General features: G+C 58.5%; 2 protein-coding genes across 4 annotated transcripts in view; one reads left to right on the top strand and one right to left on the bottom strand.

Moving 5' to 3' along the window:
- LONP2 (lon peptidase 2, peroxisomal) overlaps positions 1-7,817 on the bottom strand; it is a 40,688-nt gene extending 32,871 nt beyond the window's left edge. The window contains exon 1 of one of the 3 annotated variants that reach the window (XM_081107016.1): positions 7,491-7,817. In XM_081107016.1, coding sequence (XP_080963142.1) covers positions 7,491-7,723 — 233 coding nt within the window. In that variant the 5' untranslated portion in view covers positions 7,724-7,817. The remainder of the gene's footprint in view (positions 1-7,490) is intronic. The other 2 variants (XM_081107014.1, XM_081107015.1) reach the window with 2 other exon arrangements.
- Positions 7,818-11,951: 4,134 nt separating this feature from the next.
- The window catches only part of ABCC11 (ATP binding cassette subfamily C member 11), a gene marked incomplete at its 5' end in the record, with an annotated part of 34,810 nt that continues 32,790 nt past the window's right edge, over positions 11,952-13,971 (top strand). Inside the window, 2 exon segments of the mRNA XM_081107013.1 lie at positions 11,952-12,053; positions 13,601-13,728. Coding sequence (XP_080963139.1) covers positions 11,952-12,053; positions 13,601-13,728 — 230 coding nt within the window.

The raw sequence follows: 13,971 nt of genomic DNA, 5'->3' as shown, positions 1-13,971 counted from the left end.
GACAGTCCCAGACCCACAGACCCTGCCAGAAGGTGGAGACTAACTCTAGCGGCTGGTCACCCCCTAATGACAGCCGAAGAGCTGGTTTCACTGAAGCCTCAGCTCCTCATCCAAACACACAGTGCAGGCCGGGCAGCATCCGAGCGTCATTCAGAGAGGAAGCGGCACCCAGATGAAGCCCATGGTACACTACACGGGAGGGCCAACACGGTACCCAACACGGGAGGGCCAACACGGTACCCAACACGGGAGGGCCAACACGGTACCCAACACGGGAGGGCCAACACGGTACCCAACACGGGAGGGCCAACACGGTACCCTACACGGGAGGGCCAACACGGTACCCTACACGGGAGGGCCAACACGGTACCCAACACGGGAGGGCCAACACGGTACCCAACACGGGAGGGCCAACACGGTACACTACACGGAAAGGTCAACACGGTACACTACACAGAAAGGCCAACACGGTACACTACACGGGAGGGCCAACACGGTACACTACACGGAAAGGTCAACACGGTACACTACACGGGAGGGCCAACACGGTACACTACACGAAAAGGCCAACACGGTACACTACACGGAAAGGCCAACACGGTACCCTACACGGAAAGGTCAACACGGAACACTACACGGAAAGGCCAACACGGTACACTACACGGGAGGGCCAACACGGTACACTACACGGGAGGGCCAACACGGTACACTACACGGAAAGGTCAACACGGTACACTACACGGGAGGGCCAACACGGTACCCTACACGGGAGGGCCAACACGGTACCCTACACGGGAGGGCCAACACGGTACACTACACGGAAAGGTCAACACGGTACACTACACGGGAGGGCCAACACGGTACACTACATGGAAAGGTCAACATGTTACACTATATGGAAGGGCCAACACGGTACACTACACAGAAAGGCCAACACGGTACACTACATGGAAGGGTCACACATTATACTACACGGAAGGGTCAACACGTTACACTACACGGAAGGGCCAACATGTTACACTACACGGAAAGGTCAACATTCCAGGGACACTTTCAGGTCCCAAGGGAACTGCCCTTCTCTTTGGCCAGGGGAGAGGCTACGCCTTCAGGAAAGAAGGGAGGAGATAGGGCTCCTGACGCCTGGGAAACAGCAGCATAAGAGCCCGCCCTTGCCCCACAGGGCAGCACAGACAGTACACAGGGCAGCACAGACAGTACAGACAGTACACAGGGCAGCACAGACAGCACACAGGGCAGCACAGACAGTACACAGACAGCAAGGATAGAGCACAGACAGCACACAGGGCAGCACACAGACAGCACACAGGGCAGCACAGACAGTACACAGCAGACAGTACACAGACAGCAAGGATAGAGCACAGACAGTACACAGACAGCACACAGACAGCACACAGCAGACAGCACACACACAGCACACAGACAGCACACAGACAGCACACAGCACACAGCACACACACAGCACACAGACAGCACACAGACAGCACACAGACAGCACACAGCACACAGCACACACACAGCACACAGACAGCACACAGACAGCACACAGACAGCACACAGACAGCACACAGACAGCACACAGCAGACAGCACACAGACAGCACGCGATCATCTCAGTGGCCCTGCCTGCCTCTGCATGTGGCTCACTGGAGCGCTGCTCACAGGTCCCTCCTGCAGGCTCGTGTGGCCCTGGCTTCTGTCCACTCAGTGTGTTCTGAGCTGCACACCTTTCCCCACCACCGTTCAGTCCTGACCTGTGCACAGGGGTAAAAGCCGATGTGAGCAATAACTTAAACGGGACGGGGTGCGGCAGCCACGGGCTGCTTCCCTCGGGCCGCGGGACAGGGCGCCACCCTAGGGCCTGAGCGCCCCGGCCCGACGAGCTCATGATTCCGGCCACGAGAATGGCGAGCGGAGACTGCATCCCTGGCCCAGGGGTTTCCACGCTGGGACGGGGAGAGGGAGGCGGCAGGTGTATTTGTCTGGGCGGCGTCACCGTCACAGGTGAGGCCGAGTTTTCTCGCAAAGCAAACAGGTACCTCCGCCAACTGGAGAGGAGGCGTCCGAGCTGAAGGCGGTGCGCGTGGGCCTGGCCTCCGGAAGACAGGCCTGCGAGGCTTACGGGCGTCACGGCTCTTCCTCTGAGCCCCTTACAGTGGACTCAAGTGCACCCCTTAAAGGGAAACGGCCTGGGAAGGGGCAGGGGGCCAGAAAGTCACCCGGGGGAAGACACTTGAGAGTCACACGCGTGTTTCGGTTGCCCGTGTGTCCGAGCGTCACGCTCACACTGTGCCGTTGTCTATTAAGCGGCGTAGCGTTAGGTCTTAAAAAACAAGGCAGAGGCCTCCGTTAGAAAACCCTTTCCTGATAACAATGCGAGCCATCTCCTGAGCCGCCACGCTGCCCCTCAGAGCTGCAGCCCGTCCTCTCAGACCCCGCCGCAGCTTCAACTGCTTCCGGAACATTCTAAATCCTGTCGTCATCTCCGTCTTCCCAGCATCTTCCCCGGGCAGATTCCATCTCAAGACGCCACTCTCTTTGCCCGTCCGCAGAAGCACGTCCTCAGCGGTGCCAGTCTGACCAGGAGATGGCAGCAGCTCGGCCCCCAGTTCAGGCTCCAGGCGGAACTCTAGTCCCCGCGCTTCCTCAACGGAGGCCCCCAAGGTCAGCCGCGAGGGTGGGACTCGGCTCCCAAACTCCCACTGATGCTGACATTGGGGCCTCTTCCCAGGAGGGTTCCTGGTGGCATCAGGCGGGAACCCCTTCCCGAAGGGTTTACAGGCTCGCTGCCCAGATCCATCGGAGGAGCCACATCTACACAAGGTGGTTCCTGAGCAGTGAGCCGTAAAGGCCGACATGCCCCCTTGGCCCCGGGCTGCAGATGGGCGCGGGCCAGTGGCATGAAGGGTTTGCTAGCCGTGCCCGTCAGCCTACTGGGTGCCGAGGTGCACTGTCCATGAGGTCACAGGTGCCCGCAGCGGGCTTAAAGGGGGCGTGAACCCCGGTTGAACCCAGGGGTGCTGTCGTCCGCGCTGAGGCCGCATTCCCAGGGCATGGGCGGAGGGGGTCCGCCATGAGTCTCAAGGGCCCTGGGGATCTTGGAACGGTAGGTAGACGCACACTGGCCTCAACTTAAAAGTCACTAGTGGTGTGAGCCCCCGAGAGGCAGCCTGTCCTGGCGCACAGAGGCCTGGCACTGCCTTCTCCCCTCTGGCAGAGTCCTGGCTGGCACCGTCTTCCAAGAGAAGGCTGTATCTCCACTGACGACCTGCTGTTGACACAGCCACCCGCGGGGTCACCTCAGCCAGGGCTCCTGAGTCACTGTCGCCTCCGGCACCTTCATGACGGAGACGGCTTCTTCCCTGAACCCGCAGGAGCCCCCCTCCGCCAGCTTTCACCTTCCTCCGGCAGCCGCCTCCCTCCCAGCCCGCACGGAACGGAAGGCGTGAGGGCCTCGCTCACGTTTAGGCTCTGGGTTCGGGGAAGGCGGTGGCTGGTGTGAGCCCCTATCCGCCCACTGAGACTTTCTCCGTCCCAGCAGGAGGGCTGGTTCCCTTCTTACCGTACGTGTGTCCACTGGGGTCGCACTTTTAATGGAAACAAACAGGAGCGGCACAGACAGTGCTGACCCCGATTATACACTGTGCACAGGCCCTTTCTCCACCAACATTCACTTTCTGTTGACAAATGCCAGTGTGTTGTTTTGTTAGACAAACGCCAACGAAACGCATGTGGAGCCTGGGAGATGAAGCAGCGCCACACGATAAGGGGGGACCAGCAGGAGCCCACGTGCCCACAGGTGAGAGCGAGACATCAGCAGGAGCCCACGTGCCCACAGGTGTGAGCGAGACACCAGCAGGAGCCCACGTGCCCACAGGTGTGAGCGAGACACCAGCAGGAGCCCACGTGCCCACAGGTGTGAGCGAGACACCAGCAGGAGCCCACGTGTCCACAGGGGGGCTGTCGCCGGCTGAGGCCGCATTCACAGAGCCATGGCCTGACGGGGGTGGGGGAGGAGCAGCCTGGGCGCATGGAAGGACAGGGCCCAGGAAGGGCTGAGTCAGTACCACTGCCACTCGGAGAACCAGCGTCCCTCAGGAGCCACTACCCGTGCGGTCCGGGTAAGCAGGTGTCCTGAGCTGGCCAGGGGCCAGGACCTACCCTAAGTTCTACCTACGGGGAGAGCCCCTAGGGCCAGGCTTGCGCACCGACATGCAAAAGAGGGGGTGGTGCAGGAAGTCAACACCTGGCCCTGCTCCCGCGGTGCGAGGAGCCCGGGGACAAACCGGCTTCGGCTGCTCCTTGAAGACCGGGCAGTGCCACCTGGACGGTGGGACGGACACACAGCAGCAGAGAGAGCCCGCGCCTGCCCCGCAGACCACGCCGCCTGGAAGAGCAGGTAACTGGCCGGCCGGGGGAGATGTGGGTAGCGGCACAGAGTCACGTTAGCAACAACTCGGGAACTGTGTTATGGGAGGTTTTCATTTTTCAAAGGAAAGTGCGCTTTAAGGTCATATTAGAGGAAAAAGACACCGGCTGCTAATCTAGGGGAATGCAGGGGGGTCTTGCTACCCAGACTTTCCAAGGAGTGAACAGTATTTCTAGGAAAACGGCACGGTCCGGGGTGGGGTCCTAAGAATGCTGGGATTCTATAAAGAATGGTCGGTGTACGGCCCTGGCCGGTGTGGCTCAGTGGACAGAGCGTCGGCCTGCGGACTGAAGGGTCCCGGGTTTGATCTTGGTCAAGGGCACATGTCCAGGTTGCGAGCTTGATCCCCAGTAGGGGGCGTGCAGGAGGCAGCCGATCCATGATTCTCTCTTATCACTGATGTTCCTAGCTCTCCCTTTCTCGCTCCTTTCCTCTCTGAAATCAATAAAAACATATTTAAAAAAAGAATGCGGGGGGCGGGGGGGATGGTTGGGGTGTGTTTTCTAACTCGGACGATGAGGTCTTCCCAGGGCTCTCAGTGAAGCCAGGGCAGCAACAGGAGCCTCGGCATGAGCTCACCCACCACCTGAATGGATGGCGAGGGTGCTTCCGGCCGGAGAGGCTAGAGCAGGGGTGGGCAAACTTTTTGACTCGAGGGCCACAATGGGTTCTTAAACTGGACCGGAGGGCCGGAACAAAAGCATGGATGGAGTGTTTGTGTGAACTAATATAAATTCAAAGTCAACATCATTACATAAAAGGGTACGGTCTTTTTTTTTTTTTTTTAGTTTTATCCATTTCAAACCGGCGGATCCGGCCCGCGGGCCGTAGTTTGCCCACGGCTGGGCTGGGCTAGAGTAACAGTCACTGTCATTGCGGAGGGATTTGCACAGGGAAGGAAACACGCTGCCAATCTGCCAGCGTGACGCCAATGAGGGGGCACTCACACCTAAAATAGGACTAAATCCACTTAAAAACACCCCCCACCAGAGGATGTAGTTTTGGTGTTTGTTGTCGATTTGAGAGAGAGAGAGAGGAAGGGAGAGGGAGAGAGAAACATCCATCAGCTGCCCCAAGCTCAGACACAAACCCACAAGCTAGGGAGGTGCCATGACCAGGAATCAAACCCACAACCCCCTGGTGACTGGGACAACGCTCTGAGCAACTGAGCCACCAGGCCAGGGCTGACTAAACCCACGGAGACGCACAGCCTGCCTGTGGGCAGTCACCAGGCCTACGCCCGGTGGGAAGAAAAGGAAAAATCTGGTCATGGCCACTCTGGGCTCAACAGGCAGCTAAGTGCCCGGGCACAGAGTGGGAAAAGCGGTGGGAAACGTGAGCGGAGCCTGGGGGTGGGGGGGGGGGGTCCTGGAGGGAAACCAGGCCCAGGGCAGCGTGTCAGCGCTGACCCTTGGAAAGTGCCCAACTCCACTCCAGCCAGAGCGGTCGGAGGGGGGCCAAGACGCTGAGAAAAGCCAGGCTTTCGCAATGTGGACCATGGGCTGGCGGGGTTTTTTTTGTTGTTTTTGGTTTGTTTTGTTTTAGGAGGGGCAGGGAGAGGCTCCTTTGAGAATCTGAAGAAAGCTATGGAATCTCCTTTTTTTTAAAAAAAAAAAAATTTCTTTTTATTGAGTTCAGAGAGGAAGGGAGAGGGAGAGAAACACTGATCGGCTGCCTCCTGCATGCTCCCCACTGCCTGCCCCCCACCCCCCGCCCCCCACTTCACCCGACCCACCTGTGCACAACCTGGGCATGTGCTCTTGACCAGAATCGAACCCAGGACCCCTCAGTCCACAGGCCGACGCTCTATCCACCGAGCCAAACCAGCTAGGGCTGGAATCTCCTTTTAAAAATGTATATAGCCACACGGTTTGGGATCAAAACAAGGCTTTCCTAACGCTCCCCAAATCCATTGGGCCAGGAACCCCCAGTTCTGAGAACGAGGGGCTCGAAGCTGAAAACATCTCGAGGGATTAAGGGTAGGAGGCAGGGGTTGGGAGGTGCGTCTGAGACAGCATTTGCCGAGAGCGAGCCGTGTGCCCAGAGTCCAACAGAAATACAACGCGAGCCACACGCGGAATCTCAGCGCCCACGTTACAGAGTAAAAGGAAACAGGTAACACGCTCATGTTTCCCTGAACTGCGAAGGGCCAGAACCTACACAAAAGGTGACCAGTCAGTGACCGGCACAGCCACCTTCAGTCCAAGTTTTCAAAACCCCGTGTGTTGTGCCCTCCGGGCAGCACGTCAGGGTGAGGGCTTGTCTGGGACGTGTGGCTTTCAGTGCCAAGACCAGGAGGGTGCCCCGCACACCGGGGCCATCGGCCACTCTGGGGTCTCCATGCGACCGGCCGGTGCTCCGTGGCCACAGGCGGCTCCTGGCCGCGGTCTGGTCGGCGCACCTGCCTATCACCCCCTTCGCCTTCCAGGCACACCTGCCAGGTGGAGGCTGAGCTCCCGGATCACAGGAGGGGACGGACAGACAGGCACAGGGGCCTCACCCAGATCACCCGCTCGGCCCGCGGGGGCCCGCATACCAGCAGCAGACCAGGAGGGAGCCAGGGCAGCCCCGGGACAGGAGGCGGGGCAGGAAGGGCCCTTAGGGGGGGAACGGGCAGCGACGGGAGGCGAGGGGCAGGCGGGGGGTGGGAGAAAGGCCCCCAAAAGCTAACGGGGGTGGGGGTGCGGTGCAGGGCGGGATAGGAAAACACTAAAACGTGCGGGTGGCCGGTGGCCAGCGGCCAGCGAAGAGGTCAGAGTGACAGGGAGAAGGGGGGGCGGGGAGGAGCGGCCTGGAGAGCTCAGACCTGGGCGCCGAGGGGGTTCAGGGCAACTCGCTACCATGACAGTTCATCCGGCTCCCTGCCTCCTGGGTCCTCCCACTGAACGGCCCCCACTTCCCGCGTTAGAGGCAGAACCGGGCCCCCCGGGTCCCGCGTTAGAGGCAGACAGCTGGCGCCCCGTGTCCAGCGTCAGGGGCAGAACCGGCTGCGTCCCCCCCACCCCCGCCGCCGTCCCGCAGCCGCCGCGACCCGCCGGGCCCACCTGTGCAGCGGCGGCAGGTCCTGCGCGTCGCTGGCCGGGTCGGGCGTGTTGGGGATGACGCCCAGGATGGTGCTCTGCAGCGACGTGCCCTTGAGCAGGCGGCTGCGCACCAGCTGCAGGTTGCGGGCCGAGTCCACGCTCGTGCGCATGGTGGAGCCGGGCAGCAGCACGCCCTCGTGCGTGAGCAGCAGCGGCAGGCGGCTGGGGATCTGGATGGGGCTGCCCGACGACATGGCGGCGGCGTCCGACTGAGCTGCGCTCACCGCTGTGCGCCGCCCGCGCGGCCGCCCCGACCTCCGAGCCGCCGGCGCGCCGGCACTTCCGGTCCAGCGCGACGGGCCGCCCCCGGGCTCAAACGCCGCCGCTTCGCGCTGCCCCCTGGCGGAGCCGCGCGGTAAGGCGCGCGCCGTAATGACGCGAAAAGAGGTGCAGGGCTCCCGCGCGCCAGGGCCTGCTCAGCACTTCAACTTTCCCTGGGACTCGCTCACACAGCGACCCCCATCCCCCGCGCTGTGTCGGGAAGGAAGATGGGGAAAACTACAGCTGCTTGGCATGCTTCTCACCTGCAGTGCGGACCAGCTCAGGTGTGCAAAAGCGCGGCAAGGACATGGCAGAGAGGGCCCCACCCTCCGCCCGGCTTCCCCCAGGGGCTCACAGCACCCGTTCAATGACAGCCACGGAGTTAGCAGCCGCCTGACCTACAGGCCGGACCTGAGAGTTGCCCGTTTCCTCCCTCATGTCCCTTTTTTCTGCTCCGGATCCGGCTTTCCCGTTAGTTGTGATGACTCCTCCATTATTATAGGGTTTTTTTGTTTTTGTTTTTGTTTTTTAAAGCCTGGTGCTTTCAGTGTTTCGATGCCTTGTTTTATGGAATGCCCCGCAATCCACCAGTGGACGAGGCTGCCGCTGTCATGGACCTGACGGTCTAGTGGGGTGGAAACCATATGCTCGGCCATGGCATGCTCAGCCCCAGGTGAAGGACGGAGGAAAGACAGACAAGAGAAGAAAGCTGGGTCTGGGTGGGACGCTGCTCCCGATGGAGAGGCAGCGCCACGGGCTACAAGCCGTGTCTTTATTTTATAGCAGATGCCACGGGGCAAAGTCAGGGCGTGGTCAAGATGTTTACAACGTTCTCGAGGGTTTCGACCCTACTCAGTTTCATGCACCTGAACTCTATCAAGCCCACCTCACTCAGGCACGTGGGGCCACGCGTTCGGACCACAGGTTCAAGCTCACAACTACAGCTGTTGGCTATAATTGTGCTGGGAGGGCCCTGCCGTCCAAGCTGGGACTTGCACGTGGCCATGAGAGGCCTGTGCCCTCTCCTCAGTCCGAGGCTTGAACCTGTCCGAACGCTGTGGCCGCTCCCCACAACAGGGGTGTGGACGGGGAGCGGAAAGTCCTTCCGAGGGTCAGGGGAGGCCCTGCGCTTGAACGGAGCTTTGCACCGCCAGGGGTCAGGGGTGGGGGCGGGAAGGGCACGACACCAGGCAGGAGAAGCAACGCTTGCAAAGACCCTGTGGCTGGGATGCCGGTGGGATGTCTGAGGACCAGCTCCTGGAACTTGCTGAGCTTCTCGGCCCCAAGGAGCTGGGAGGTCAGCGGGGTCAGGCTAGAGAGGGCCAGGACGCAGCCCCTGGTTGCCAATGGCAGGATCACCTCTCCTGGCTTACGTTCTCAAAAGCTGCTGTGTGAGGAATGGCGTCGAAGGGCTGGAGAGGAAAGCAGGTCAGTGAGGAGGTGGGGTGTGAGCTGAGGGAGGCCCGAGGGAGGAGAAGGGGCCAGCTGTGCCAGACGCCGGCAGGAGAGCGCGGGGGGGGGGGGGGGGGGGTGCGCCCTCAGTGAAGAGCCCGCGATGGCCCCTGAAGCTATTGGAACCAGCAGGAGGAAGAAGTTAACCAGCGGGGAATGGGCTGCCTGGACGGAGACGGAAGAGAAAGGGCTGATGTCAGCCACCTTCGGGGCCTGGCAGGCGGCTTGGCCCCACTGCCCCCTGGCACCTTCCCTGCCCTCCGTGCACCTCTGGCTTGGACACCGGCCACCGTTTGCCTTGCTCCAGGGCCCCCTCCAGTTCCCAGGCCATTTCACCATCTGCAAATAGCCCAGGTCTGAACCAAGTTCACCACCATGACGCTGGCCCCCCGGCGATGGCTGGAGCAGCCAGGTGGCCTGGTTCCCAGGCAAGTCCTGGTCCCACCCAGCAGCAGGGATGGCCTCGCCACTAATCACAGTGGATAAACGGGCAGCGGACCCCTGGTTCTCTCTCATCGTTGATGTTTCTATCGCTCCCTCTCGCTTCCTCTCTCTGAAATCAATAAAAGCATGTATATATATAAAAAAAGAAATCAGTGCAGGAATGCTAACAACGCAGGTGAAATTGACATGTGCGTGGTGCCCACAGCCCCGACGTTGTGAAGAGACAGAAAAATGAGGAAGCATGCTTTCAATATTTGCAAACTGTTCTGCACAGTTACTCGGGAAATGGGCAATGAGTGAAGGTCCGACCAGCCTCCTCTTTGCCGCTCCGTCTCTTCCCCGTCAGCACAGCACGGAGCAGGCTGTCAGGCCACATTCCTCCCTCTCTGCTGCCACGAGAGGTCAGCGCCCCGTGCAGCCCGGTGCCAGCGCGCATGACTTGCGATCTGGAACTTGCTGACGCCACCCTCCCCACCCCCACGCCCTCCGCCCGGGAGCTTTGCGTAATGAGTCAACGGAAGGGCGGTACACGCGGGCCTCCCCAGGGCCTCTCTCTACGGAATCACGCCAATTTTCAATACGTTTTTATTGATTACAGAGAGGAAGGGGGAGTGAGAGAGAGAGAAACATCCACGATGAGAGAGAATCATGGACCGGCTGCCTCCTGCACGGCCCACACTGGGGATGGAGCCCACAACCTGGGCCTGTGCCCTGACCGGGAATCAGACCGTGACCTCCTGGGTCATAGGTCGACGCTGAACCACTGAGTCGCCCGCTTTCTCTTTCCATTCCTTCAGAAAGACTCCCCGTTACCATCCCTCTCCTACCCCAGGCAGCGGCTGCTCTGGGAGTGAGTGAGTCACACATTCAGAAAGGCGAAAGCAAAAGGCGTATGAAATACACTTGGTGACCCAAGGCCCTAAGTCAGTGGTTCTCAACCTTGGCTGCCCATGAGAATCACCTGGGAATCTTTTTAAAATCCTGATTTCTGGGCCTCATCCTCTGGGAATTCTGTTTCTTTGTTCTGGGGTGAGGCCACAACATGAGTAACCAAGAAACAGAATTTCCGGAGGATGAGGCCCAGAAATCAGGATTTTAAAAAGATTCCCAGGTGATTCTCATGGGCAGCCAAGGTTGAGAACCACTGGCCTAAGTCCTGCCCAGACCCACTGCCGGAGTCTGAAAACCAGGCGTCAGAAAATGGCAACATGGCGTGCCTTTCCTTGTTTGCTTATTGAGCACCTGGCTGTCCTCCTAGTGCCAGGCCCCGGGCCCCGGGACTCGACAGTGAGCAAAGCAGGCAGGTCCCTGGCCTCCATTTAGTGCTGGGAAATGAACGCGGAACAAACAGTGATCGACAGTTGAACAGTGAATCAAATTAAACAGTGAACAATTGACAATCAAACAGTGAACAAACAGTGAATGTACAATTACAAACTGGGATAAGAGAAGAAGCATGGTTTGTTTTTTTACAATCCTCCTTTGAGGATTTTTTAAAATTTATTTTATTTATCATTATTATTAAAAAATATTTGTACTGATTTCAGAGAGGAAGGGAGAGGGAGAGAGAGATCAATGATGAGAGAGAATCATGGGTCGAGCCTGCGACCCGGGCCTGTGCCCTGACCGGGAATCGATCCGGCGACCTTTCGGTGCACAGGACGATGCCCAATCACCTGAGCCACTGGGCAGGGCAGAAGAGGCGTAGTTCTGTGGTCAGACTTGGTATATGAAAGGAGACTGGCCTGGCCCACGGGGGTGGGGTGGGGAGTGGGGAGTTGGAGAAGGGTTTCCCCAAGTGAAGTCGGGCGGGGGCAGTGAAGGATGTGAAAAAGTAGGGAGCTGAGCCCGATTGGCATGACTCAGTGGGTGAGCATCAACCTATGAACCAGGAGGTCACAGTTCAACCCGGGCATGTGCCCTGACGGGGAATTGAACTGTTTCATAGGTCGATCCCCAGTAGGGGGCGTGTAGGAGGCAGCTGAGCCATGATTCTCTCTCATCATTGATGTTTCTATCTCCCTCTCCCTCTATCTTCCTCTCTGAAATCAATATAAACATATTTTAAAAAATAAAAATAGGGAGCCAAGTCCATCCCAGGCAGAGAGAAGAGCAGGGCCCAACCCCGTGCCCGGCCCCGCATGCTCCCCGCAGGGGGCTGGCCTCCTCTCCTGCCCGCGTGGGGCTGGGTCTAAGCCGCTCCTGCCTGTTGCTTTTTCAGAGTCTCTGGTTTTGGAAAACGAAGAATTGGCAGGACAACTGAAAATGCCCAGGAGGAAGATATGCTGGGTCCCCAGCTCTTCCGGCGGCGGCGTCGTGAATCTCGGCTTCGATGTGGGTGACGGCATGGTCTCAGGACTTAGCTACGTGAGTCCATCTCCTTCGCATCAAGGCCCCAGGGAGCTGCAGGGGAGGGTCTTCCCCATGGTCACCAATTATTAGCTCAAGGAATGCTGTCCCATATTTATTCAACCTTGACTTTTTAAAATGCACCTCACGCTTGTATAATTAGATGAATCATAACCCTTGGTCATGACACGCCTTCATGGCTCATGCATGTGCATGTATTCTCTATTACCTATTCATCTATGTATGCACTTACAATAATACTAGAGGCCCAGTGCACGGATTCGTGCACCAGTGGGGTCCCTTGGCCTGGCCTATGCCCTCTCGCTATCCTGGACCCCCTGGGGGATGTCGGAGAGTCGGTTTCAGCCCGATCCCCGCATGCCAGGCCGAGGGACCCTACTGGTGCATGAATCCGTGTACCGGGCCTCTAGTCGGCATATAAGATCTCTGGTTAATCTCTTCCTGCTCTCCCCCTCCCGCCTTCCCTCTGAGATTCATCAGTCCGTTCCATGTTTCCATGCCTGTGGTTTCCACTCCTGCATTGAGCATATGCCCCCTGGTGGTCAGTGCGGGTCATAGCTGCCGGTCGAACGGTCGCTTAGGCTTTTATATATAGAGACTGAGTGCCTCTGGACCCATCGCTAACACACCAGCTTGGACCCTGACAATCACATTCAGCTGTTGGTCTCCTCGCCCCAACTCCCTCGCCCTGAAGGCACCACGGTCTGGAACCTTTTCCCCGTCGATCCTCTCATTTGTTTGTTGATTTATTTACACTGAGATATAATGGACCGGATGTTAGTCTCAGGTGCACAGCATACCACTTGGTATTTGTATACGTTGTGAAATGATCACCACAATAGGTCTGGGGAACATCCATCACCACACAGAGCAATGCCTTTCTTTTCCTTATGATGAGACGTTTTAAGATCTCCTCTCGCAGTAACGATCAAACATATAACCCAGCGTGACTGAGCGCAGTCACCGAGCTGTGGCTGCCGCCCCAGCACTCCTTTACTTTGTAACTGGAAGTTTGTACCTTTTGTCCTTCACCCATTTGCCCACCCACCCACCCACCTTGCCTCTGGCAACCACCCATCTCTTTTCTGTGTCTATGAGATCCCTTTTCTTTTTTAAAAGATTCTACATGTTGCCCTGGCTGGTTTGCTCAGTGGCTAGAGCGTCAGCCCTCAGACCAAAGGGTCACGAGTTCAAATCCCGGTCAAGGGCATGTACCCGGGTTCCAAGTTCATCCCCACCCCTATCCAGGCCCCAGCGAGAGGCAACCCATCGATGTGTCTCTCTCACATCGATGTTTCTCTCTCTCTCTCTCTTGTCCCCTCCTCCCTCCCTGCTGCTCTCTAAAGGTCAATGGGGAATATCCTGGGGTAAGGATAGGAAAAGGTCCCACATGCCAGTGAGGATGGGGTACTTGTCTTTCTCTGTCTGACTCCAGAGCCGCGAGGAAGCTGATGTGGAAGGATCCGTCCTCCTTGGGCCTAACGCCCGCTCCGGTGGTATTTATGGGTCTGAAACGGACGCTCTTTCGTTTTTTCTTTCCCCAGAGAACATACACCCCTGAAGACAGTTACCCACAAATCCAGGAGCCTGAGCCGCCTGGGAGCGCAGCGGCCCCGCCTCGGGGGAAGCATGACGCCTGGAAGATGCTGCTGCCCTTCCGCCGCAAGCCCGAGTGAGTCCTGCCGGGGCGGAGGGCGGAACCCACCCGGCACAAAGGGCAACGAAGGGCAGCTTCACCGTGGACACTTCCGCGCTGTTTCCCACAGAACGGACAGGCCGCACTGCTTTTCTTTCTTCTAAATATATTGTTATTGATTTCAGAGAGGAAGGGAGAGGGAAAGAGAGAGAGAGACATCCATGATGAGAGAGAATCATGGACCGGCTGCCTCCTGCACGCCCCACCCTGGGGATGGAG

The sequence above is a fragment of the Myotis nattereri genome (assembly GCF_964212035.1).
Source record: "Myotis nattereri genome assembly, chromosome: 15".
Lineage (NCBI taxonomy): Eukaryota > Metazoa > Chordata > Mammalia > Chiroptera > Vespertilionidae > Myotis > Myotis nattereri.
The sequence above is the reverse complement of the archived record's forward strand: the minus strand, read 5'-3'. Positions and strand labels throughout refer to the sequence as shown.